The sequence below is a fragment of the Budorcas taxicolor genome, chromosome 8, assembly GCF_023091745.1.
Source record: "Budorcas taxicolor isolate Tak-1 chromosome 8, Takin1.1, whole genome shotgun sequence".
In the NCBI taxonomy this organism is placed as follows: Eukaryota; Metazoa; Chordata; class Mammalia; order Artiodactyla; family Bovidae; genus Budorcas; species Budorcas taxicolor.
In genome coordinates, this window is record NC_068917.1 from 105911016 (window position 1) to 105938885 (window position 27870).

Genomic DNA, 27870 nt, shown 5'->3' on the forward strand with positions numbered 1-27870 from the left:
AAATGGGGATCATAGTAGCACTTTGCTTGTACTATTAGCAGGCGCTTAGCAATTGCAACCACCGTCTGCGCTTAAGATGCTGTTTTGTGTTTTAACTCATTTAATGCTCAGCACAAATCGGTGACGTAGTTGCCACATAACTCCCGTTTTACAAGTGAGACCCTGGAAGGTCCTCAGCCAATAAACAGCTAAATGGGATTTAATCTCAGACAGCCTGACACCAGAATCTAGCTTCAAGCTACTTAGTTAAAGTTGCCTGTCAAAAAGAGTTGTTGGGGTATTACATGATGGGATGCTTGTAAAGCGCTCAGCAAAACTGGCACTTAGTAAGTGCTCAATGAACAGCACTCAACTTCCTACAGTCACGTTAATGTGTTTTATGTTTATTACAAAACAAACACGCGATAAAACGCGATTCAGTAAAACATCAAGAAGACTGTTGAAGCGGGCGGCATCTGGCCCGGCTTGGGGCGGGGTGTGGGGCGGGCGCCCGGCGGGCGCCCACCCGGCAGCGGGAGCGGGGCGGGAGGAAGCGGCGCGGTCTGGGCGCGCCGGGCGCTCTGCGGGGCTCGGGGGGCGGAGCCAGGGAGGCCCCGCCCAGCCGCCACCTGCGACAGGTGGAGCGCTCGGCACCCGGCGCTCGGCCATGTCCGCGGAGGGCGCTGGGCCGGGGCCGGGGCCGGAGCCGGGGGCCGGGCCGGGGCCGCTCTGCCCCGAACACGGCCAGGCTCTCAACGGGTTCTGCTGTTCCGAGCGACGGCTCGTGTGCGCCGCCTGCACGGGGCTGGGCGGCCGCTGCCGGGGGCACCGCATCCGCCGGGCCGAGAAGCGCGCGGAAGAGCTGCGGGTGAGCGGGCGTGGGCGCCGGCAGGCGGCGGGCTCCGGAAGAAGGGGGCGCCGTGTGGGGGAGGCGCTGAGACCCGGCAGGGGCCCGGCAGCGGGTCGGGGAGTCGTGGCTCCGCGAGAGGCACCGGCTGTGGAGCGAGGCGGTTGAGGGTGTGGCTTCTGGAGTCCAGCTGACCTGAGTTCGAGTCCCACCTCCATCAGGTCCTCTCTGTGAGTCTCGCAATCTCTGAGCCTCAGTGTCCTCATTTGTAGTTTGGAGGCATTTATTAAACGTGTTGCTCGGTGGGGCTGGCTTTGGGCAGTGAAGGGCTCCGCTGCTCTAGGTGCCCGGGACAAGGCGTTCCCCGGCTACCGCCCCTTTGGAAACTTGATAAAACTCGGTCTCTCCTTGTTTCCTAGCCCCTCGACTCAAAGCTCCTCCCCTCATCCTCCCTTCAGCCTTCCTGGTGAGGTGACTTCTCTTCCCTTTCAGGATTGGCCTGGACTGTACTTAAAGCCGGTTTCACTTAGGTAAACGGAGGGGGCGGGGAGGATGTCAGGAGGTTCCTACTGGAACCCTTCACTTAGGCCTTCTTTCTCCCCACCTCCGCCTCCAGCTTGGCTTCCTGCCACCAACCTCCCCTGTGCTGCTGAGATTGGAGAGTCAAGTCACCATGGGGCTTCCTGTCTCCTTCCACCCCACCTTTGGTCCCTGGGGATTTCTTTGCAATTTGATTAACCTGCTTGATTCTCCCAACCTCTCCCTGGAGGTCTGCGCAGCTGTGACGCCTGAGGGCTCAGACTGGACTGTTATAAACACACCTGACAGGGTACTGGAGAGAGGGATTCAGTTATCCAACAGCACCTGAAAAACTCCTGGTGGGTAACAAGTAGGACCACCAAGTTGGTGATGATGAAAATAAATTTGGATAATGTGGTATAATGAACTGGCGCGATGGATAGAAACTTTGGAACTTTGCAAGTTCCAAAGCACTTAAATAGCCATCATCTCATCTCATCCAGACCTTTGAAGGTGTGGTCCTACCTACCTTTAATAGATGAGGGAGCTAGCTGAAGCCCAGAACAGGGCAATAACTTTCTCAGGGTTCCAAATGTTCAGGGGCTGGACCAGAGGAGTCATTGCCGAGGCCAGAGAAAAACCACCTCTTTGCGTCAGTGGTTGGAGGGAGGAAGTAATGCTAATGGGAGTGAGAACTTAAGACCTTTTTAAAAAAGTTGCCATCAGGGCTGAATCTGAGTGGTAGAAGGGGTTGAAACCTGGACTGGGGGGAGCAAGCCTGCAATTTGCTTTGGAATGGACTCTGCCTGGTGCAGGGGGCTTTCCCTGAGCCCTCCTAAGGCCCTTCGCATATTCATCTTATTTGCCTGGAGGGGATATGTCTTGCCTTCTCTCCTTCCAATTTTTTTAAAAAAATTATTTTTAGCTGTGCTGGGTCTTTGTTGCTGCCCAGGTTTTTCTCTGTTGGTGGCAAGTGGGGGCTATTCTGTAGTTGCAGTGTGTGGGCCTGTCTCGGCAGCGGCCGCCTCTGTTGCAAAGCACGGGCTTCAGGGCACATGGGCTCAGTAGTTGTGGCTTCTGGGCCCCAGGGCACAGGCTCAATAGCTGTGGCACACAGGCTTAGCTGCTCCGAGGCATGCAGGATCCTCTCAGACCAGGGATCAAACCGGACTCTCTTGCACGGGCAGGCAGACTCTTCACCACTGAGCCACAGGGGAAGCCCCCTGCCTCCAATTTTGAGTAAACTGTGGGTTCTTTGCAGACTTCTCTGTCCCACTGGCCAATCAAAGAAATTTTGCCCCAGGGCAAGATTGTTACTAAACTGGGCAAAAACAAGGCCAGCTCAGCAACCTCTCTGTTACCTTCTGGATACCTGCCCTGTAGCTTTTCAGAAGCTAGTCTCACTTCCCTCAGTCTTGTGGTGTGTGGTGGCCACAGCTTTCTTCCAGTCAAGTCATTTCTTTAACTTGGTTGTTTGGGCCAGTGAAGTGTAAGACTGAGTCCTGATTGTGGAGGGAAGGATTTATAAGAACTGCCTGGAAGAGACAGCTGAGTCGCCCTTGGCAGATGGAACTGGGGCAAAGCTCTTAGGGGAAATGGTGGCGGAGCTGCTGCTTGGAAGTGCTCCAGCTGTTACCTGGAGAAGTGGAGTGGCAAAGCTGGGACCTGGCCGTCTCCACGGGCAAGTCACTTCTCTGTGGGCCTCGGTGTCTTCATTTCTAAAAACTCCCCTGTCTCAGGGCCAATGCTCACAGCTTTGGGAGCTGTGAACTGCTGAAACTCTTGTGGCCAAGGAAGTGGGTGTTCATTCATTCGACAAATACTGAATATTTATTCAGGGTCTTCTATGTATAGAAACTCTCTTCTAGGTAGTAGGACATAGAGAACAAGTTAAAGTCATGATGCTCATGTTCCTGTAGGGTATGACAGCTACCAAAGTAGTAAACAGACTCACGATATACAGTCAGGGAGTAATAAGTGCAAGGGAGAAAAAAAAGTAATGACATGAAGTGTGGGATGGTCAGGGAAGGCTTAAGCCTTCTTGGAGTCGAGGAACAAGACATAAATGGGAGATAGAAGGAGCAGGAGGTGCAAAGGCACTGAGGTCGGGACGGGTTTAGTGTATTTATGGAACAGTAAGAAGGCTGGAGTAGTAGGAGGACATTGGACAGAAAGGCAGAGTCCCATCAGGTAGGGCCTTGTTGGTTACAGTCTCACTGTGGGTGCATTGGAAAGCCACGAGAGGGTTTTGAGCTGGGATGTGACTTGATCTGATTTTGTTACCAAAGGTGGCAATGGCTAACGAGGAAGCTGGGGAGGTGGTCAAGAATAAAGGCCCTGTTAGGAGACTCTATCAGCAGTTGTTGTGGGAGATCATGGTGATCTGGGTGGAACAGCAGAAGTAAAGGTGAGCAACCTAGATGTCCATCAGCAGATGAATGGATAAGAAAGCTGTGGTACATATACACAATGGAGTATTACTCAGCCATTAAAAAGAGTACACTTGAATCAGTTCTAATGAGGTGGGTGAAACTGGAGCTGATTATACAGAGTGAAGTAAGCCAGAAAGAAAAACACCAATACAGTGTACTAACACATATATATGGAATTTAGAAAGATGGTAATGATAACCCTGTATGCGAGACAGCAAAAGAGACACAGATGTATAGAACAGTCTTTTGGACTCTGTGGGAGAGGGAGAGGGTGGGATGATTTGGGAGAATGGCATTGAAACATGTATAATATCATATAAGAAACGAAGCGCCAGTCTAGGTTCGATGCAGGATACAGGATGCTTGGGGCTGGTGCACTGGGATGACCCGGAGAGATGATATGGGGAGGGAGGTGGGAGGGGGGTTTAGGACGGGGAACACGTGTATACCTGTGGCAGATTCATGTTGATGTATGGCAAAACCAATACAGTATTGCAAAGTAAAATAAAGTAAAAAAAAAAATTGTGTACCCCCCCCCAAAAAAAGAAGTAAAGGTGACCATAAGTGGCCAGAAGAGAGAGAGAGACTTTGGAGAAGAGGCTGGTAGGACTCACTGATGGATTAGATGTGGGGTTGGAGAGTAACTCCTGGAGTTTTGGTCTGGGTAGCGAGATTGATGGAGAAGGCAATGGCACCCCACTCCAGTACTCTTGCCTGGAAAATCCCATGGACAGAGGAGCCTGGTAGGCTGCAGTCCATGGGGTCGCTAAGAGTCAGATAGGACTGAGCGACTTCACTTTCACTTTTCACTTTCATTCATTGGAGAAGGAAATGGCAACCGACTCCAGTGCTCTTGCCTGGAGAATCCCAGGGATGGGGGAGCCTGGTGGGCTGCCGTCTATTGGGTCGCACAGAGTCAGACATGACTGAAGTGACTTAGCAGCAGCAGCAGCGAGATTGATGCTTGGAAGTACTGTTAATGAATGGGGATTCCTTGGGGAAGAGCAGCTTAGGAAGCCATGTTTTTGTGCTCAGTTGCAGGTGTGGACAGTTAGGGGGCTGGATATAAATGAAGAGTGAGTATAAGAAAGTGATTATGATGGACCATGGGATTTGAGGATCAAGAGGGAAGCAAGGCCACCAAAAGGGATGATGGACAGTGAAAAGTGCTAAGACTAATGTACTGGTGACTCCATCTAAGCTGAAGGATTGTTGGAATGGAGATTCTAGAGTGCGTGATCCAGGATGGAAAGTGGTGGGTAGGATGTGGGATCCCTGAAGATTTTGGAAGTGGCATAGTTTTCAATAATGATGAGTTCTGAGATACGACCATGGGAGTAGGTGGCTGAGGTGGGGTAAAAGGGGAAAGAATCACTGGAGTGGAGTGAATGGACCAACTGTGGATCCAGATACCATGGATGTCATCTGTGTTGCAGAACAAGATTGTGGACCAGTGTGAGAGGCTGCAGTTACAGAGTGCTACCATCACCAAATATGTGGCTGACGTCCTGCCAGGGAAGAACCAGAGAGCAGTGGTAGGTAATTTTTCCCCTTCCCCCCACCCCCGCCCGGCCCCCCTCCTAGGATAAGCTCTCAGCCTTAGGGGCTTAGACCAGTCTAGAGTTCCTTCCCAACCTCACAGACCCATTGTGCTACTGACAAAGCTGGATGCTCAGGAAGGATGGTTTCCTCTTTCTTGGTTTTACATCTGGGCAGAGTGGGTTGTTCCTAGAATGCATTTGATGCAAAAACTGATTTAAAAATAACTTTCTTCAGGTAAAAGATCAGCTGAGTCTTCTACCATTTTAATTATTTTGTGCTCAGCCCCGGTATTATAAAATAACCATCTAACCATCGAGTAGGACTTTTACATTGCACATTCTTTGTGACAGTCTTAGGCAGGAGGTGGTAGTAACATCCCTGTTTACAGACGGAGAAATGGGTCCCCCAGAGGTTAATTGACTCACAGAGTCAGTTCTATGAGCTGGATCGTCTGACTCCCAGAAGGTGATCCCTCTGCAGCACCTCACTAGTGCGTGCGTGCCAAGTCGTGTCCAACTCTATGGACTGTAGCCCACCATGGTTCCTTTATCCATAAGACTCTCCAGGAAAGAATACTGGAGTGGATTGCCATGACCCCCTCCAAGGGATCTTTCTGACCCAGGGATCGAACCTGTGTCTCTCTTGCATGTCCTGCATTGGCAGGCAAGTCCTTTACCTCTGGTGCCGCCTGGGAAGCCCACAGCGCCTCACTGCCGATCCTTTATTCAGTTGATGCATTGCTGCTGCTGCCTCTTAAGTCTCAAGTGTGCCCTTCAAGGGCAGGGGCTATGAGTTTCTTCCTGCACACCCCTGCCTTCCTTCCCCGAAAGTACATGGAGCAGACGTGGTACTATTTTAGCCAAAAAATAAATGATTTTGATCGCAAGGAATCGAGTCCAGTTGAACTACTGATAGCATAAGTGAAACAGCATTTCTTGGATTTTAGATACACGAGTCTTTCAGAACCTAAAGAGGATGAGAAGCAGGAACAGACAAGCTGCTAGAAGTCCAGGCAGCTCTTCTCTGTGCATCTCTGCTTCTCTTTGCCTGATGATTTCTCTCTTTTTCTTCATCCTTCTCCTTTTCCTGTCTTAACTGCACTGGCTGGGACCTCAGCGCGATGTCGAATAGAAGCTTTCGTAGTAGGTGCTGATTTTGAGGGGAATACTTACAACATTTTTGTCATTTATTTGATTATTTAACAAACCTCTGTAAGCACCTGCCACACACCAAGCACAATTGGTGTATGTGCTAGAGGTTCCACAGTGAACAAAACGTAGGAAAATTCTTGTTTTCGTGAAGCCTACATTCTAGTCAGGGGAGGGTGTGTGTGTGTGTGTGTGTGTGTGTGTGTGTGTGTGTGTGTGTGTGTGCGCGCGCGCGTGCATGCTATGTTTAGTCGTGTCTGACTCTTTGTAACCCTGTGGACTGTAGCCTGCTAGGCTCCTTTGTCCATGGAATTTTCTAGGCAAGAATACTGGAATGGGTTGCCACTACCTACTCCAGAGGATCTTCCTGACCCAGGGACTGAACTCCTGCACTGGAAGGCAGGTTCTTTACCAGCTAAGCCACCAGTGGAGAGGGCTAATAACAAATAAAATATATGCTATGTCAAAAGGTGATAACCTCTATGGAGAAATAGAATGCAGGAAGGGGGTGGGTCATGTTGAGAATGGGGTTGTAATTACATATGCTGTGATCAGGAATTGCCTCATTAAGAAGATTGATATTTGTATAAAGTTTCCAAGAGGTGAGGGAATGGACTGTATATCCTGGGGAAGAGTGTTCCAAAAAGAGAAAAGGCAAGTGCAAAAACTCTGAGATGGGAGCGTACCTGACATGTTGGAGCAGAGTAAACAAGTAAGAAGACAAAGGCGATGAAGTCGGAGAGCAGTGCATGGAGCTAGGTAGAATCCTCACGGGTCACACACAGAGACTTTGCTTTTATTTGGGGAAGGCAGGAAGTTATCAGAAGTAAGATGATATGACTTAAGATTTAAAAGGAGCGGCTGCTGTGTTGAGAAGTGACCATAGGCAGCAAAGGTAAAAACAGGGAGACTGATGAGGAAGTGTTGCAGTAATCCAGGTGAGAGCTGAGAGGGGTTTGGACCTGAGTGAGTGTGGTAGGCGGAGAAGGCCATGGCAACCCACTCCAGTACTCTTGCCTTGAAAATCCCATGGATGGAGGAGCCTGGTAGGGTGCAGTCCGTGGGGTCGCACAGAATCGGACACGACTGAAGCGACTTAGCAGCAGCGGTAGCAGAGTGTGGTAGGAATGGTGAGAAGCAACATATATTAATACATACTTTCTGAGGGAAGAAAGAGCAGGATTTGCAGATGGGTTGGATGTAGTTTGTGAGAGAAAGGGAGGAGGGATCAGGTTAACTCTTATTTTTTTTGATGTGAGCAACTGGAGGGATGGGACAGCCATTTACCGAGGTGGGGAAAGATTGCGTGTAGAGTGATGGCTGGTGCGGGAGGAGACTAGAGTTCAGTTTTGTACGTGTTCGGTTGGAGATGACTATTAGGCATTCAAGTTAAGATGTTGAGTAGATAGCTGGGTACACAAGTTAGGAGAGGGCTAGGCTGGAGACATAAATGTATCAGTGTGTAAGTGAGGGTGGGGTTTCCTGTGTAGCTCAGTCAGTAAAGAATCTGCCTGTAGTGCTGGAGACCTGGGTTCGATCCTGGGTCAGGAAGATCCCCGGAGAAGGAAATAGCAACCCACTCCAGTATTCTTGCCTGGAGAATTCCATGAATGGAAGAGCCTGGCTGGCTGCAGTCCATGGGGTCACAAGAGTCGGACACGACTTAGTACACTGTCTTTTTTTTTTTTTTAATAAGTGAGAGTATAAAGTGAAAGTCATGGGAAATGACGAGATCACTAAGTGAGTAAAATACAGATAGAAAAGAGCACGGTTCCAAGGACTGAGCCCCAGGGCACTCTGACATCTAACCATCGAGTAGATAGGAACAAGCAAAGTAGACCAAGAAGGAAGCAGTTGGTACACAGGAATAAAACGGTTAATAAGAGTGCTGTGTTCCACAATAGGTTTCAAGGAGATGGGTTCAGGTTTTGCAGAGAGATCAAGTCAGGGGAGACATGAGAATAGACTCTTCAGTAACATGCTCCTCGTTGGAGATCCTGACAAGAGGAGTTTGGTAGAGTACTGAGGTAAAAGTGTGAGCAGAGTGAATTTCAGAGAGAGTAGAAGAAGAGCAATTTGAGATAGTTGGCACAGATGACTCTTGAGGAATTTTGCTGTAGAAGGAAGCTGAGAAATGGGATGATAGTGAAGGGGGATATGCCATCAAGAGATAGTGGAGGGGGATATCCATCAAGAGACGGATATGCCATTAACAAACAAGCAGATGTTTGTTGCTTGGTTTTTAAGATGCGGGAGATGACTCTGTGTGTGTATGCTGATGGGAGTTGCTCAGTAGAGAGGGGAACGTTAACGATGCAGGAAAAGGGGACAATCTGGTTTAGCGGGGGGGTGGGAGCTAGTAAACAAGTGGAAGTATTGGCCATAGGTAAGATGCACAGGCAGTTTATCCACAGAAATGGGAAGATAGAGGGCATGAGCACAGGTGCAGGTAGATGGGTAGGTGTGGGCAGAGCCTGTTGAAGTTCTCTTCTGAGAACTTCTGATTGCTTCTCGTTTCCCTTCTGATTGCATCTGTTTTCCATTATTATTTCCTCTTTATGATTTTTTTCCTTCTGATTTTTTTTAGGGGGATTTACTCTGTAGTTTGTTAACTTCCCGAGCTGAACACAGCCTATTGATTTTAGTCTTTTTTCATTTTCAAAGTGAGCATTTAAGCTATGTATTTCCTTCTAGGTATTGATAGAGGGATATCCCACAATTTTGATATGGTATTTTCAGCGTCATTCAGTTAGAGTATTTAAAAATCTCTACTACAACTTTTTTCTTGTGCTATGAGTTATTAGATTTTTAATAATTTTATTATTAATTATTTATACTTTAAAATTTTCAAATATATGTTTTTACCTTTTACGTTAGTATCAGTATCTTAGTTCCCAGACTAGGGATCAAGTTTGTGCCCCCCTGCATTGGCATCTCAGAGCCTTAACCACCAGACCTCCAAGGAAGTCTGTAATTAAGCTTATTAATAAGTTCAAATTTTCTCTATATTTACTATTTTTTTGATTGCCAGATTTTTCGATTACTGGCAAAGGGGATTTACATTTTCACACTATGCTGTGAATTTGCCTATTTTTCCTTATAATTTTGTCAATTCTTTTTATATTCCTGGTACTATTTATTAAGTGTATATATTTAAATTTGTTATATATTCCTGGTAAAACATCCTTTTTGTCACTTTTCAGTGACAGTACTCTTGCTTGGAAAATCCCATGGGTGGAGGAGCCTGGTAGGCTGCAGTCCAGGGGGTTGCTAAGCGTTGGACACGACTGAGCAACTTCACTTCCACTTTTCACTTTCATGCATTGGAGAAGGAAATGGCAACCCACTCCAGTGTTCTTGCTTGGAGAATCCCAGGGACAGGGGAGCCTGGTGGGCTGCTGTCTATGGGGTCACACAGAGTTGGACACGACTGAAGTGACTTAGCAGCAGCAGCAGTGACATTTTATGAACAGGAATCCTTTTTGCCTTCAAGACTATTTTGTCTTTTACTCGTTACTAGACCAACAAGTGTTTTCTGGATATATCAGTTTCTTTTCTTTTACTTTCAACTTCTTATGTTGTTTCAGGTGTGTTTTAGAAACTGGGTTTTGTTTCCTTTTTAAAAACAGTCCAGGGCTTCCCTGGTGGCTAAGTGGTAAAGAATTCTGCCTGTCAGTGCAGGAGACACAGGTTTGATCCCTGATCTGGGGAGATCCCACATGCCACGGGGCAATTAATCACCTGCGCTACACCTATTGAGCCTGTGGTCCAGAGCCTGGGAACTGCAACTATTGAGCCCATGCGCCACAGTTACTGAAGCCTGCGCCCCTAGAGCCCATGCTCTGCAATGAAAGAAGCCCCCGCAATGAGAAGCCTGCACTCCACAGTGAAGAGTAGCCCCGCCTGCAGCAGTTAGGGAAAAGCCCGCACAGCCACAAAGATCCAGCACAGTCATAAATAAATAAATAAACAAAATTTTACAGAAAGGTTACAAAAATATTTATAAAAAGTCCAACCTGATAATCCCCTGGCTTTTAACTAGTGAGTTTAATCAATTTATTGCTATTGAGATTACAGATATACTTAGATTTATGGCTGTCATTTTATGTTTTCTGTGTATGCTTAGTCATGTCTGACTCTTTGTGACCCAATGGACAGTAGCCTGCCAGGTTCCTCTGTCCATGGAATTCTCCAGGCACGAATACTGGAGTTGGTTTCCGTTTCCTACTCTGGGGATCTTCCTGACCCAGGGATCGAACCCACGTCTTTCGCGTCTCCTGCATTGGCAGGTGGAGTCTTTACCATTAGCCACCCGGGAGGCCTGTTTTCTATGTAGTCCACTTTTACTATTTTTTAAAATTAATTTTTACTGGAGTATAGTTGATTTACAATGTTGTGTTAGTTTCTGCTATACAGCTAAGTGAATCAGTTATACATACACATAAATCCACTCTTTTTTAGATTCCATTCCGATATAGGTCATTATAGAGTACTGAGTAGTTTTCTGTGCTATATAGTAGGTTCTTATAGTTATCTGTTATGTATGTGTCTGTGTCAATGCCAGCCTCCCAATTTATCCTTCCCCTGCTGTAGTCCACGTTTTCTATGCTTTTTTCCCTTCCTTTCCTCCCTTCTTTTGAGTTAATCAACCCCTCTTCCCTTCTTTTTCCCTGTGCTAACTTGAAAGTTGTATATTCTATTTATGGTCTCTTTTTGGTCCCCTTAAGAACTTTTTAATTAATTAAAAAAATTTTTTTTTTTTTTTTTACTATGCTGGGACTTCGTTGCTGCACACAGGCTTTCTCTAGTTGCTGTGTGCAGGATTCATTTTAAAGCACATCTTTTAATAATTCCCTCATTTGTAGAAAGTTTCCCCTTTTTTTTTTAATCAGAGAGGTCTTTATTGCACTTTTGTTTTGTATGATGGTTTACATGAGTATACAATTCTAAAGTAAATCACAAGCCCCATTTGATTACACTGGTCTTCAGTTTCCTTTCTACTTTTGGACTCCAAGGGATTTCCTTTTCTAAGCTGCCAGAAGTAGCTTCACTTTAAAAGGATGCTTTGGTCTATTTTTCCAGCATTTCTGTGTTTTGGTCTGTGTGTGTTAATCACTCAGTCATGTCTGACTCTTTGCGACCCTGTGGACTGTAGCCCACCAGGCTCCTCTGTCCGTGGGATTCTCCAGGCAAGATTGAATACTGGAGTGGGTTGCCATGCCCTTCTCCAGGGGATCTTCCCAAACCAGAGATCAAACCCAGGTTTCCCGCACTGCAGGTGCTTTACCATCTGAGCCACCAGGGAAGCCCGTGTTTTGATCTAGCAGGGATTTTAGTTTCTTCAGGGATATCTTTGGAAAGCAAAAAAATTTTTTTCCCTGGGAGTGACTTAAGAAGCGTGTTGAAATTGACTGCAGCCTTCTTGTCAGGGGGTATCTAATGCATCTTGGGTCTGTTCTTGATCCTGTTCATACAGTACAAACGGGACTACAGAGACCCACCCGTGGGAAAGGCATTGAGGTGGGCTAGAGAGAGGAGCAAGAGCTAATGATACCAAATATGTATGTGCAAGGCTTTGTTCTTCTTATATATATTGACTCACTTGACCCTCACAGTAGCCTTATGAGGTTGGTACTATTAGTATCTTCATTTGATAGATTAGAAAACTGAGGCCCAGGGAAGATAAGGAATAATGTTCCATAGTTAGTAAATAGAGCAGCTAATATTTAAACCTAGGCGCTGTCTCTACAGCCTAATTTCCTAACCACTGTGTTATGTTGCTTCCAAAGAACACTGGACTTAGAATCTGAACCCCGGGGTTCATGCAGCCACTCACTCAGGCCGTCTCTCTTCTGCCTGGGGCACACTGTGGGTCTCAGTCTCTGCTGAAAGACAGGCCTAACTGTCCCCTGCACTGTGCAAGGCAGGTCTTTAGGGGCAGGAAACAAGGAGAGCCACTGACTAGCCCCGACTTTCTGGCATGAGGGAAATAGCTTCACCGTCAGGTGTCTGGCAAGAGTGCAGGAGCTTCAGACAACAGTGCCATTGGGGAGGATGGGTTACCAGATGGCATTAATGGAGGGGAATAGTGTTGGACTGAGAGTCGGGAGAACTGGGTTCTAGCCCCTGCTTTGCCACTGACTCGGTATGTGAGCACCACCAAGAGATTTTTGAGTTAAGGTAGAAAGAACTTTTCCTGTTAATCATTCAGTAAATATTTGAGCACCTGCTCCTTGCCAGACACTGTGCTAGTTGCTAGGGGACACATGCTAAATTCATTGACTTAGAATTTATTTCAGCCCTCTTGTGTGGCAGATTAAGAATGCTACCATAGAAGCAATTGCAATGGACAGATTTGGGAAGTAATGAGCTTTTTGTCCTCAGTCATGGTCCAAATAGATGCTTCCTTCATAGCTCAATTGATAAAAAAAATCTGCCTGCAATGCAGGAGACCTGGGTTTGATTCCTGGGTCAGAAAGATCCCCTGGAGAAGGAAATAGCAACTCACTCCAGTATTCTTGCCTGGAGAATCCCATGGACTAAGGAGTCTAGGAATCCATGGGTTTGCAAGAGTTGGACATGACTTAGCGACTAAACCACTAGCATGGTCCAAATAGGAACTGGACTACTGTTTGTGTGCATTCTGTTGATGATAAACTTTTTAGGCCTTTCTGCTCTGCATTTCTATGATTCTCTGACCTGGTCTCTTGAACTTTGGGTTCCTAACTGTGAAACAAGCAAGTAATTCCAGCTGGATCTTTTGAGTGCTGCCCAGCACTTTCATTCTGTTATCTTAGCTCCATGAGATGTGACCTGGATGTCTGGATCTCAGCATTCTTTTCCCTGAACCACATTTGGGAAATCTTAGGGCTCGGGTGTTTTAAGCACTATTACTACCCTTACTGTAACCCATATCAGACGTGGCTAATCAATCTCAGCACTTCTTCTGGCTGAGCCCCAACCCTCCTAATCTTGCTTGGGGCTATGCCAGGACCCAACTCCTTGTTTAATTCCGGGTCAGAGCATGGCCAGCGCAGCTCGGGAACTGGTCATCCAGCGGTTGAGTCTGGTGAGGAGTTTGTGCGAGAGCGAGGAGCAGAGGTTGCTGGAACAGGTGCATGGCGAAGAGGAGCGGGCCCACCAGAGTATCCTGACGCAGCGAGTACACTGGGCCGAGGCGCTGCAGAAGCTGGACACCATCCGCGGCAGCCTGGTGGACATGCTCACTCATCTGGATGACCTCCAGTTGATTGTAAGTCAGGCGGGGGTGAGGACACCACAAGTTGACCAGATTCCGCCAAAGTCTGAAAATGAGACTGTTTTATTGGTAGGAGGTGGGTGGAAAATGATAATTTGGAACCAGCATGAGACAGGGCAATATAACTATATGGGGATTTTTTGTTTGTTTTTGCAACTGGTAACTGTTCTTTCAGTAGTGAGCAAATATTTACTGAGTACCTAATGTATGCTAAGCATTGTTTTATCTATGTTAGTTGCTCAGCTGTTGTCTGATTCTATGCAACCCTATGGACTGTAGCCCACCAGGCTCCTTTGTCCATGGAATTCTCCAGGCAAGAATATAGGAGTGGGTTGCCATTTCCTTCTTCAGGGAATCTTCCAGACCCGGGTCTTCTGCATTGCAGGCGGACTCTTAACCATCTGAGCCACAAGGAAAGCCCTAAGGGTGCAGGTACAGGATACAGCTGTCAGCAACTCACAGCCTTGTAGAAGAGACAAATATATAAACTGATAATTAAGACATGGAGGGATATGTGCTATGGTACAGGGCATTACTGGGACCTGGGGCCCCTGCAGTCCTGGCTTGAGGGGGGTGGTAGTCAGGGAAGCCTTCCTGACTGAAGCGACTTAAAAGCTGATGCCTCAAAGACAAGAGTCATAGCTTTGTAAAAGGAAGTGGGGAGAGGGAGTCCAGAAGCTTGCAGAGAGAACACTGCACTGACAAGAGGTCCACTGCAAATACAGGGCTCATCCTCACTCCCACCACCTGGAAATCACAATCCAATATGTTGGTTCATGTTCTTTCAATGTATTTTATATAGATATGCTGGTACCCGCAGTTTTAAGGTGACAGTGTGACATTGCAGTAGATGTGCCAAGCAGAGAAATGAGAATGTGGAACAACATTGTCGTTGTTCAAGTTGCCCCTCTTGTGGCGTCATGGTTTCTGTGACTGTCCCAGATCGCGCATTCATTTTGTCACACAGCTTTCATGTGCTGAGCACATTCTGTCCCAAATGCTGGGAGAGTCACAACAGAAAACTCAGTGAGTCCCGTCCATTGAGCCAATGGGCAATGAAATGTTGGGTAAATAGGTGATTGTCCAGAAGTGTAGTCGGAGGGAAACCTAGGGTGCCACGGGGCTCAGGGCACAGAGGGATTCATTTTGAGTGCATGATGGGAGAGGCCTGTGAAGAAGGACCCATAAAACTTGTGCAGGGTCTTAAAGAAGGAGTGGATGTTTTTATTCTAGAATTTCTGTCCACGTGGAGCCCTCCATGCAAGTTAATTGTAGTCAAGTCTTGACGACCTGCTGGGTTTCTGGTGCCAAGCCTGACTTTGTTTTCTTTTCTCACAGCAGAAGGAGCAGGAGATTTTTGAGAGGTGAGTATGGCCCTGGTATTTGCTTGGGCATTCATGGAAGCCATGGCCTTTGACCTCTCCGAAGTCTACCAAGTCCATTGCTGTCAGGCCCCACTGCTCCTGGGAGGAAGCTCGGGGTGGGCAGCTGAGTGGCTTTCCTGAAGCCAGGCTTGAGGCTTGTCATGGGCTTTCTTAAACATTATCCTGTTAAAAAATGTACAGTCACCCGGCTGGGAGGATTTCACCATCTCCATCTACAGATGAGAATGCTGAGGCTCAAAGAGGAGAAGGGACTTGCCTGAGCCCCAGAACTGGGGCTTGGACCCACAGCTGACACCTGACCAGTACGGTCTTCTCTACTTCATTCCCCCTTTCTCTAATGAAAGAATCTGAAATCTAAGTCTGCATTACTAGGAAAATTCTATTTTAACTATGCAGTAATAAAAGAATTTCACCAGGCCCTACTTGAGTTCTGAAAAGTCTTGAAAGGTTCTGAGACCCAAGAGCCAGAGGAAGTGGCCAGTTCAGTTCAGTTCAGTCGCTAAGTCATGTCCGACTCTTTGCGACCCCATGAATCGCAGCACGCCAGGCCTCCCTGTCCATCACCAGCTCCCGGAGTTCACTCAGACTCACGTCCATCAAGTCCGTGATGCCATCCAGCCATCTCATCCTCGGTCGTCCCCTTCTCCTCCTGCCCCCAATCTCTCCCAGCATCAGAGTCTTTTCCAATGAGTCAACTCTTCGCATGAGGTAGCCAAAGTACTGGAGTTTCAGCTTTAGCATCATTCCTTCCAAAGAAATCCCACGGTTGATCTCCTTCAGAATGGACTGGTTGGATCTCCATGCAGTCCAAGGGACCCTCTAGAGTCTTCTCCAACACCACAGTTCAAAAGCATCAATTCTTTGGCACTTAGCCTTCTTCACAGTCCAACTCTCACATCCATACATGACCACAGGAAAAACCATAGCCTTGACTAGACGGACCTTAGTCAGCAAAGTAATGTCTCTGCTTTTGAATATACTATATAGGTTGGTCGTAACTTTTCTTCCAAGGAGTAAGTGTCTTAATTTCATGGCTGCAGTCACCATCTGCAGTGATTTTGGAGCCCCCCAAAATAAAGTCTGACACTGTTTCTACTGTTTCCCCATCTATTTCCCATGAAGTGATGGGACCAGATGCCATGATCTTCGTTTTCTGAATGTTGAGCTTTAAGCCAACTTTTTCACTCTCCTCTTTCACTTTCATCAAGAGGCTTTTTAGTTCCTCTTCACTTTCTGCCATAAGGGTGGTGTTATTTGCATATCTGAGGTTATTGATATTTCTCCCGGCAATCTTGATTCCAGCTTGTGTTTCTTCCAGTCCAGCGTTTCTCATGATGTACTCTGCATAGAAGTTAAATAAGCAGGGTGACAATATACAGCCTTGACATACTCCTTTCCCTATTTGGAACCTGTCTGTTGTTCCATGTCCAGTTCTAACTGACCTGCATACAGATTTCTCAAGAGGCAGGTTAGGTGGTCTGGTATTCCCATCTTGTTCAGAATTTTCCACAGTTGATTGTGATCCACACAGTCAAAGGCTTTGGCATAGTCAATAAAGCAGAAATAGATGTTTTTCTGGAACTCTTTTGCTTTTTCCATGATCCAGCGGATGTTGGCAATTTGATCTCTGGTTCCTCTGCCTTTTCTAAATCCAGCTTGAACATCAGGGAGTTCACGGTTCACGTACTGCTGAAGTCTGGCTTGGAGAATTTTGAGCATTACTTTACTAGCACGTGAGATGAGTGCAATTGTGCGGCAGTTTGAGCATTCTTTTGCATTGCCTTTCTTTGGGATTGGAATGAAAACTGACCTCTTCCAGTCCTGTGGCCACTGCTGAGTTTTCCGAATTTGCTGGCATGTTGAGTGCAGCACTTTCACAGCATCATCTTTCAGGATTTGAAACAGCTCAACTGGAATTGCATCACCTCCACTAGCTTTGTTCATAGTGATGCTTTCTAAGGCCCACTTGACTTCACATTCCAAGATGTCTGGCTCTAGATTAGTGATCACATCATCATGATTATCTGGGTTGTGAAGATCTTTTTTGTATAGTTCTTCTGTGTATCCTTGCCACGTCTTCTTAATATCTTCTGCTTCTGTTAGGTCCAGACCATTTCTGTCCTTTATCGAGCCCATCTTTGCATGAAATGTTCCTTTGGTATCTCTCATTTTCTTGAAGAGATCTCTAGTCTTTCCCATTCTGTTGTTTTCCTCTATTTCTTTGCATTGATCGCTGAAGAAGGCTTTCTTCTCTCTTCTTGCTATTCTTTGGAACTCTGCATTCAGATGCTTATATCTTTCCTTTTCTCCTTTGCTTTTCACCTCTCTTCTTTTCACAGCTATTTGTAAGGCCTCCCCAGACAGCCACTTTGCTTTTTTGCATTTCTTTTCCATGGGGATGGTCTTGATCCCTGTCTCCTGTACAGTGCAACGAACCTCATTCCATAGTTCATCAGGCACTCTATCTATCAGATCTAGGCCCTTAAATCTATTTCTCACTTCCACTGTATAATCATAAGGGATTTGATTGAGGTCATACCTGAATGGTCTAGTGGTTTTCCCTACTTTTTTCAATTTGAGTCTGAATTTGGCAATAAGGAGTTCATGATCTGAGCCACAGTCAGCTCCCGGTCTTGTTTTTGTTGACTGTATAGAGCTTCTCCATCTTTGGCTGCAGAGAATATAATCAATCTGATTTCATTGTTGACTATCTGGTGATGTCCATGTGTAGAGTCTTCTCTTGTGTTGTTGGAAGAGGGTGTTTGCTATGACCAGTGCATTTTCTTGGCAAAACTCTATTAGTCTTTGCCCTGCTTCATTCTGTATTCCAAGGCCAAATTTGCCTGTTACTCCAGCTGTTTCTTGACTTCCTACTTTTGCATTCCAGTCCCCTGTAATGAAAAGGACATCTTTTTTGGGTGTTAGTTCTAAAAGATCTTGTAGGTCTTCATAAAACCGTTCAACTTCAGTTTCTTCAGCGTTACTGGTTGGGGCATAGACTGGGATAACTGTGATATTGAATCTAATCACACTAGGAAGTGGCCAAGAGGTGATAATTTTCCAGGCAAAGAAATTAAATTCTTACCCTGCGTGTGTGAGATTTCAGAGCTCACAGACACAATGTGTGCTTGGGGAGCACAGTCCATTCTTCTTTATTTTTATAAAGATAGCAATATTGATATCAATAGCAATATATGTACATGGGAGAAAGAAAATAGTTTTCACCAGTAGAAAATGATTTAAAATGAAAAATGTCTTTATCACTTCTTCCCAATTCTGTTTCTGAGTGGTGATCAGCTTTAACAGTTACATGTGTGTCTTGTAGGCTTTCCCATGTTTAACCACAAAAGAGTGTGGGGGATTTTTCCCCTCTTTAAAATTTTGTTTTGAAAACACAGATGGGATCACCTCCTATTTGTTTTATAACTTATCAGTCTATCTATCCTGGTACATTTAGATTTACCTCACTTTTTGAGAAGTCTGTGAAGTATTCCGCAGTATGGATCTTCCTAAATTTAGGTTACTGTCTCCTTATGATCTTTCCCACACTTCTCCTAGTCTCTCTCTCTTTTTTTTTTAATTTACTTGCCTGCACCGGGTCTTAGTTGCAGCATGCAAAACTCTTGGTCGCGGCGTGTGGGATCTAGTTCCCTGACCAGGGATCGAACCTGGGCCCTCTGCACTGGGAGCTTGAAATTTTAACCACCGGACCACCAGGGAAGTCCCTCTCCTAATCTTTTCTCTTTTATCTTCATCATCTTCCCCTAATACAGTCTGTCCTTAATATCAAGCTGATCTGATTTCTTTAAAAATTCTTTATTTTTGGTTTTGAAATATTTCATATGAATAGAAAAGTTGCTAAAGTAGTATAATAAACTTAGAAAAACTAATTGATATCAGTTAGCCACATTTGCTCTCTGTTTCTTATGTCTCTTTCTTCCTGTCTGTCTAGTGTATATGTACAGAAAAACTTATTTTTTCTGACCTATTTGAGAGTAAGTTGCAGATAGCATGACTTTTTATCTTATCGCCTACTTCAACATGAATCTCCAAAAAACAGACATTCTCTTACATACCACAGTATAATTATTAAATTCAGGAAATCCCATGTCCATATAACATTATTATCTAATATAGAGTCTGTATTCAAATATTGCCAGTTGTACTAAAAATGTTCTTAATAGTCTTTGGAATCCCATTCCCCCCCCATACCCAATCCATCTGATCTTTTAATCTGTAATTTTTCCTTCACTCTTTTCCCCCTCTAAACACTTTTTAAGAGTCTAGGACAGTTTTATAGAATATCCCTCAATTGAGTTTATCTCATGTTACTTCACGATTAGCTTCAGGTTGTACATTTCAGGCGAGAGTATCTCATACGTGATGTCCTCAGTCTGTCTGTCATACCAGGGGGCACTGATATCATTTTGTCCAATTATCAGAGATGTTACCTTTTTAAATTGAAGTATAATTGACATACAGCATTATATTAGTTTGTTTAAATTGAAGTATAGTTGATGTATAATATATGTGTATAAAATAGTGGCTCACAGTTTTTAACGGTTGTACTCCATTTGTAGTTATTATAAAATATTGGCTATAATATTTCCTATGTTGTACAATGTAGGCTTGTTGCTTATTTTATACATAATAGTTTGTACTTCCTAATCCCCTACCCCTGTCTTCCCTCCTTCCTTCTCTCTATTCATAACCACTAGTTCTCTATATCTGTATTCTCTATTTCTCTATGTTCTTTTTTTTGTTGTTTTAGCCATTAGTTTGTTGTATTTTTTTAGATTCCACATATAAGTGGTATATAGCATTTTTCTTTCTCTAGCTGACTTATTTCATTTGGCAGAATTCCCTCCACATCCACTCATATTGTTGCAGATGGCAAAACTTCATTTTTTTTTATGCTGAGTAATATTGTGTTGTATATATATGTATATATATCTGTATGTGTGTATATATATATATATATACACATACACTACATCGTCTTTATCCATTCATCTGTCGATGAACATTTAGATATCTTGTATATCTTGGCAGTTATATATAATGCTGCTGTGAACATTGGAGTGCATGTGTCTTTTTGAATTCGTGTTTTTTTTGTGTGTGTGTATGTATGTATATGGGGCTTCCCTTGTAGCTCAGCTGGTAAAGAATCTGCATGTAAGGCAAGAGAGCCTGGTTCGATTCCTAGGTCAAGAAGAACCCTTGGAGAAGGGATAGGCTACACACTCCAGTATTCTTGGGCTTTCCTGGTGGCTCAGCTGGAAAACAATCCGCCCACAATGTGGGAGACCTGGGTTCGATCCTTGGGTTGGGAACATCCCTTGGAGAAGAGAACAGCTACCCACTCCACTGTTCTGGCCTGGAGAAGCTTACATATCTTGGCAGTTATAAGTAATGCCGCTGTGAACATCGGGGTGCGTGTGTCTTTTTGAATTAGTGGTTTTGTGTGTGTGTGTGTGTGTGTATGTATAGACCCAGTAATACAGTTGCTGGGTCATGTGGTAGTTCTGTTTTTAGTTGTTTTTTTCTTTTTTTTTTTAGAAACCTCCATATGGTTTTCCACAGTGGCTGTACCAGTTTACATTCCCACTACAGTATATGAGAATTCTGTTTTCCCCACATCCTCACTGTTTGTTATTTGTGTTCTTTTTGATGATAGTCATTCTGACAGCTGGGAGGTGATAGCTCATTGTGGTTCTAGCTAGCATTTCCCTGATGATTAGTGATGTTGAGCATTTTTTCAGGTGCCTGTTGGCAATCTGTATGTCCTCTTTGGAAAAATGTGTATTCAGGTCTTCTGCCCATTTTTGTTTTTATTTTCTGGGAGGACAGGGTTTGGCTGCACCATGTGGCTTGCGGGATCTTAGTTTCCCCACCAGGGATTGAATCCCAGTCCCCTGCAGTAGAAGTGTGGAATAACCACTGCACTTCCAGGGAATTCCCTTTCTGCCCATTTCTTAATTGAGTTTTTGTTTTCTCAATGTTGAGTTGTATGAGTTGTTTATATATTTGGCTATTAACCCCTTACTGGTCATATAATCTGCAAATATTTTCTCCCAATTAGGTTGTCCTTTCATTTTGTTGATAGTTTCCTTTGCTGTGCAAAACCTCTTAAGTTTAATTAAGCCCCATTTGTTTTTTTGTTTTTACTTCCTTTGCTTTAGGAGACAGGTCCAAAAAAATATTGCTACGTGGAACTTCTCTGAGAGTCCAGTGGTTAAGACTCCATACTTCCAGCACAGGGTTCGCAGGTTTGATCCCTTGTTGGGCAATTAATATCCCACATGCTGCGCAATGTGGCCAAAAAACAAACAGACAAAAAAATGCTATAATTTATGTCAAAGAGTGTTCTTATGTTTTCCTCTGGGAGTTTTTTGGTTTCTAGTCTTCCATTTAGGTCTTTAATCCATTTTGAACTTATTTTAGTATATGGTGTTAGAGGATGTTCTAATTTCACTCTTTTACATGTAGCTGTCCAGTTTTCCCAGCACCACTATTGAAGAGACCATTTTCTCCACCATATCTTCTTGCTTTCTTCATTGCAGATCGTTGTTGCTATGCGTAGTCGCTCAGTTGTGTCCGACTCTTTGCAACCCCATGGACTGTAGCCTGCCAGGCTCCTCTGTCCATGGGGATTCTCCAGGCAAGAACAGTGGAGTGGGTTGCCATGACCTCCTCCAGGGGATCTTCCCAACCCAGGGATCAAACCCAGGTCTCCTGCATTGCAGGCAGATTCTTTACCATCAGAGCCTCCAGGGAAGCTCAGGGCCTTGTAGGTCAAGATAAGGAAACAATTATTTGGACTATTACTATTGTTGGGAATGTGAAAAACAGTAGAGTCTTAGCAAACCATCTGATCAACCCCTTAGTCAAGGGGGAAGACTGAGCCAGAGAGGGATAGATATTTGCCTAAGGTCACAGCCAGTCAGCAGCACTGCCAGGACTAGAACCCAAACCTCCAGATCCTCAGTCAGTACTTCCTTCCACTGCTCAGACGTACTTGGAGTATTCAAGAATCTGATTTTGGTGAACCTCTACAGCTCAGGGTAAAAGATAGAACAGAGCAGCCTGGTCCTACCCATCTTAAAACCTCCCTGAGTCCCAGATATAATGCCCGCCTGGGTGGAGAGCCAGTGACAGGTTCCTGACTCAGTGCACAGAAAACAAATTTCTCATCGTAGATTAGCTGACCATAAATGTGTGGGTTTATTTCTAGGCTTTCTATTCTGTTCCATTGATCCATGTGATCTTGATTACTGTAGCTTTGTAGTATAGTCTGAAGTCAGGGAGCATGAGTCCTCCAGCCTTGTTCTTTCTCATGATTGTTTGGCTATTTGAGGTCTTTTGTGTTTCCATACAAATTTTAAAATTATTTGTCTAGTTCTGTGAAAAATACCTTTGGTATTTTGATAGGGATTATACTGAATTTGTAGATTGCTTTAGGTAGTATGGTAATTTTAACAATATTAATTCCTCCAATCCAAGAACATGGTGTATCTTTTTGTATCATGGTGTATCCATCTGTTTGTATCTTCTTCAATTTCTCTCATCAGTGTCTTATATTTTTCTGCATTCTGCCTATAGGCCTTTTACCTCCTTATGTAGGTTTACTCTTAAGAATTTTATTCTTTTTATGTGATGGCAAATGGGACTGTGTCCTTAATTTCTCTTTCTGCTAGTTCATTGTTAAGTGTATAGAAATGTAACAGATTTCTGTATGTCAATTTTGTATCCTGCAACTTTACTGAATTCATTGATGAGCTCTAGTAGTTTTCTGGTGGCATCTTTAGGGTTTTCAATGTACAGTATCATGTCATCTGCAAACTGTGACAGTTTTACTTCTCCTTTCTAGTTTGGAGTCCTTTACTGTTATTTTTTCCTCTTGTCTGATTGCTGTGTCTAGGACTTTGTTTATTCATTCACTTATTTAGTATCAACATAGACTCATAGATTCTTGTTTTATTCAGTGCATTGTAATCTATTACTATTATTATTAATTTTGACCTTCAAACTGTCCCAGATTTGGCCAGTAGGAGTCCCTTCAAGCCAGATCCTTCTGACAATGCTTCATCATTCTTAGAGCACTTTCTTGCTTTTCAGCACAAGAAGATATCCTAGGCACAGCTTCTTCTTCTCCTGCCCAAGCTCTGGAATCAGCTATTTCTCCAGGGAGTCTTGGTTCCTTTTAGTGGTGAAGAGTATTTAAAAAGATTTAGGCTTTAGGTGTGTTCCCTGCGACTGATGCTTTGCTTCCAAGCCTTCTCAGTAGACAGCAGGCAGGGTTGGGGAGTGTGTGTGCACATAACTTTTTTATTCCTGAGTCTGTATCACAACTTCTAATTCCGGTCAAACACCACAGGGTTTTCCTATGCCTTTCCTTATTCTGTATGTATGTAGTTCTTTCACAGTGAGAACCGTGGCTCCCAGCAAGAGCAATGTATCTATTCATTTGTTCAGTCCTGCAATACACAAACAGTTGTTTGAGTTGCGAAACCCATAGTATGGCAGACAAACCTACTAGGAGAGTTCAGGATTTATCTGTAGTGCTTTGTGCTTTTAGACTGAGGGTGCGTACTCTCAAAGTAGAGTTGGCCCTCCATTTCCATGGGCTCCCCACTTACAGATTCAACCAACCAAGGGATTGAGTGTTTTTGAATCTGCAGATGGGGAACCGCAGATACAGAGAGCTGACTGCAAAGGATGTGAATGCCCCATGGATTTTAGTACCCCTGGGTGTCCTGGGACCAGTCCCCCTAGGACATGGAGGGACGATTATACCGTTTTCAAAACCTGTTTGTCGGCCCCTAAGGTTGTTTCCATGTCTGTGGCTGAGCTCAGCCCTGGTCTGCCATGACAGAAGGCCATGCTGCACAGACCGGGTGTTCGGGTCCTGGCCAGGGCCCTGGTGCATGCCAGCCTCGTTTCATTCCCGCTCCTTTGGGGTCACGAGTTTTCTCTTCTATGGCATGAGGCAGCTGGACCAGCCGATTCTCTAGACTCTAGTGTCTATAACTGGCCTCAGATTTGCTCTGATGATGATTCAGCACTGCTGACACCACCTCCTCCTTCCTCCTCACCTGGTCGCTGGGGCTTCTCCAGAGCCAGCCTCAGTGCTTTGAGAAGACAGCAACAGAGCCTTTCTTGTCCCGACCACAAAGAGTCTTTGTAACTAGAGGCTGCTTTCAGCTTTCCTAGGGCTCTGTTCACCTCGCTCCTCCCAAGCCAGGACAGTTGGTGCCAGTCTTAAAAAAAAAAGAGCTGGCATCCATGAGGAGACATGCTCGCCCTCTAGCCTCCTCCTCTGATTGTGGACAGAGCCACGAGATCTGGGGAGGAGAGTGTGTGTTCTCACTTCTTTGCTGCCTGAACTCAAAGCTACCTTCAGGATTAGAGGCAGGGGGAAGGTTCTTTCTCAGAAGCCAGATCAGAGGTCTGTGAGGCCCTAAGGTGAATCCTCACTCTGCCTCACAGCCCTTCAGATTTCACTTCAGGTCAAGGGAAAGATAATGGTGCCTGGACCCCAGTCTGGGTTTCTTTTGTTTCTGCAGGGTAGCAAGACTTTAAATCCAGGTTCTTCTTTTTAGCTGAGTGCTTTCTCTGAATCTCGGTTCCTTCCTGTCCAATGAAATAACTGCCTCCCAAGTTAGAGCAAAGATCCTGAGATTCTACATAGAAACAGCAAGCCTAGAGCCCGGCTGCTAAATACATGACAATACTCCCCTCCTAGGTATCTTGTGTTCCCAAATCTCTTCCAGCAAAACCCAGTCCCTGCTGCGAGCTGAAAAGAGGTGTCTATTGGGAGCAAAGTGCTATGATTACTTTATGGTTGGGGTGATAACTGATCATTTCTTCTTATGTGACTCCTGAGAGGTGTTTGATTTAAGAGCAGAGGAATGGCTGTACCTTTTGACCATACCAATAGGTTTTGCTGCAGTAGATTTTGAAGGAAAGCGAGATTTTTCTCCATGCACGCTGATGGAGTAGAAAGACCATGGCACAAAAGGCTTAGATCCTCCTTGTAGCTCTGGTCCTCCTCCCAGCTAACTCAAGAGAGACACTGGTAACTTGCTTTCCCCACAGAACACACTGACACCAAGTATTCCCTTCCCTATAAACCATGTGCCTTGCTGGAATTAAGGCTCCAAGGCATAGAGGGAATGCCCACCTTCTCTTCTGGCTCCAGCCCCTTCTCTTTGGGGGTTCCTATGTGGGGCCTGGCCATTCTTGCTGTCACCCTCATGGGAAGAGGATTTTACTTCCGTCCCCCTCCTGAATTGATCCAGATACGTTTCCAGAACCTCCCTAAATCTCTTTCTGTTTTTTTTTTTTTCCCTGCACAAGGACGGAGGAAGCAGAGGGCATTTTGGATCCCAAGGAGTCGGAAAAGTTAAACTTTAATGGGAAGTGCACTCGGAGTCCATTACTGACCCAACTCTGGGCAACAGCCATTCTCGGATCCCTCTCAGGTTAGGAACTGCTGGAGCCAGGCTCCTGTCTGGGTGGGCTTTGCTGCTGCGTCACACTGGGGACTGGTGTGTCTGGCATCATAGCTTAAGCAACCAGTGATGCTGGATGCAGGCTTGTCAATGGAGCCTAAGTTCTGGACAGGGTTGGGGCAGCTGGGCCAGGTCCTCTCTGTTTCCAGACCAGCCTGTTCTGTGGTTGGGTCTGGGAAAAATCCTGTTCCCAGAAGTCACGTCCTCCTTATGTTCTGCCCTACTGCAACAGCTCAGTACTATTTCTTGGAAACCTAGTTTCTCTTTAAGGAGCCGCAAGAGTTGCAGGTTTGGTCCCTGGGTCAGGAAGATCCCCTGGAGGAAGGCATGGCAACCCACTCCAGTATTCTTGCCTGGAGAATTCCATGGACAGAGAAGCCTGGTGAGCTACAGTCCGTAGGGTCGCAAAGAATTGGAACACGACTGAACACGACTTGGCACATGCAATTATGTGGCCAGCTGGAGAGCACCTGGAGCAAGAATTGAGCTTCCTAGATTCGTCTCACTCACCTGACATTGACTCAGGCCAGTGGTGGGTCTGGCCTTGTGCTGCATACTTGGGCCACAGAGGTGGACGTGATGTGGATTCCTGCCTCTTAGAATTCCCCCACTGGGAGGGTTCTCAAAGCAGGTCTCCCCCAAATTAAATGGAAGCTTCTACACTGCCTGTTGTAGTATCTTCATGATTCACAGAAAGGCTAAGTTAATGGATTGAATTCAATTTTAACCCTCCCTCCCTGCACATTCTCCTTAAAATGTTAGTACAAGCTACAGCTTCTCTTCTCTAGATTCTGGAATCCAGTGGTGCCTGGTTTGCCAGCAGTCGCATTTACTGAGTTGTTGGAAACTGCGTATCTGATGCTTTCAAGCTTTCAGGAACCATGTCACTAGGACAAGTCTGATCTGGATATTGCGTATGCCCAACTAGAGAGTACTGCGATCAGTGCATGAAAGTTGATCAGTTGTGTCTGACTCTTTGTGACCCCATGGACTTTAGCCTGCCAGGCTCCTCTGTCCATGGAATTCTCCAGGCCAGAATACTAGAGTAGCGATGCCCTTCTCCAGGGAAATCTTCCCAACCCAGGTCTCCCACATTGCAGGCAGATTCTTTACCATCTGAGCCACCAGGGAAGCCCAATCAGTGCCAGTGCTAAATGTAGGAACAATATGCTGGGTCTTCATTTGGCTCCTGCCACTAACTTGGTATGTGACCTTGGGCAACTCGCTTCTCCTCTCTGGACCTTATTTCTCTTACTTGTTAATGCTTGGTAATTTACAGGTATCATCTCATTTGATCCTCACATCCACCCTGTGATAAGTCCTGTTCTGATCCCCACTTTTATAGATGAGGAATCTGAGGCTCAGAGAGAGTAAATGGCTTTACCTGCCAGTGAGTGGTGAAGAAGCCCTTTGCTACCTGGCGGACCAGGTCAGGGCTGAGGGTGGGCCTTGGGCAACTCAGAGAATTCTTTCTGGCAGGCACGGAGGACGTGCGTATGGATGAGAGGACAGTCAGCCCCTTCTTGCAACTGTCAGATGATCGGAGGACCCTGACCTTCAGTGCCAAGAAGTCCAAGGCCTGTGCAGATGGTCCAGAGCGCTTTGACCACTGGCCCAATGCCCTGGCTGACATGTCTTTCCAGGCTGGGCTGCACGCCTGGATGGTAAACGTCCAGAACAGTTGTGCATACAAGGTGGGCGTGGCCTTAGGCCAGCTGCCCCGCAAGGGTTCTGGCAGTGACTCTCGTCTGGGCTGCAATGCCTTCTCCTGGGTCTTCTCCCGCTATGGCCAGGAGTTCCGTTTCTCACACGACGGGCAGCACGAGCCCCTGGCGCTGCTGCGTTGCCCAGCTCAGCTGGGGGTGCTGCTGGACTTGCAGGCACAGGAGCTGCTGTTCTACGAGCCTGCCTCGGGCACCGTGCTCCACATCCACCATGCGTCTTTCCCTGGGCCCCTCTTCCCGGTCTTTGCTGTGGCTGACCAGACCATTTCCATCGTCCACTGACCTGCAGCTACTGGGAGGCCAGGTGTCCCTCCCCACCACCCTTTCAGCCCACGTTTCTACCCAGTGTCATCTTCACAAATGCTGCCTGTGCCCCATGAGCAGCTTTAGGGGGGAATCTGGGTCCAACCATTAAATGCTGGGTATCTGGGGGAATCCGTTACTCCCTGAGGCTTGGTTTCCCAAATCCACCATCCATCTGGTCCTCTGAGGGTGTCTCATTTGCCCCTTTATCACTGGCAT

General features: G+C 45.7%; 1 protein-coding gene across 1 annotated transcript; it reads left to right on the plus strand.

Annotated features, from left to right (window-relative positions):
- Positions 1-646: 646 nt before the first annotated feature.
- BSPRY (B-box and SPRY domain containing) lies at positions 647-27630 on the plus strand. Its single transcript, XM_052645352.1, has 6 exons — positions 647-847; positions 5214-5312; positions 13489-13719; positions 15064-15089; positions 25470-25594; positions 27104-27630. The coding sequence occupies exons 1-6, from the start codon at positions 647-649 to the stop codon at positions 27628-27630; spliced, it is 1209 nt and encodes a 402-aa protein (XP_052501312.1).
- The last annotated feature ends 240 nt before the right edge of the window (positions 27631-27870 follow it).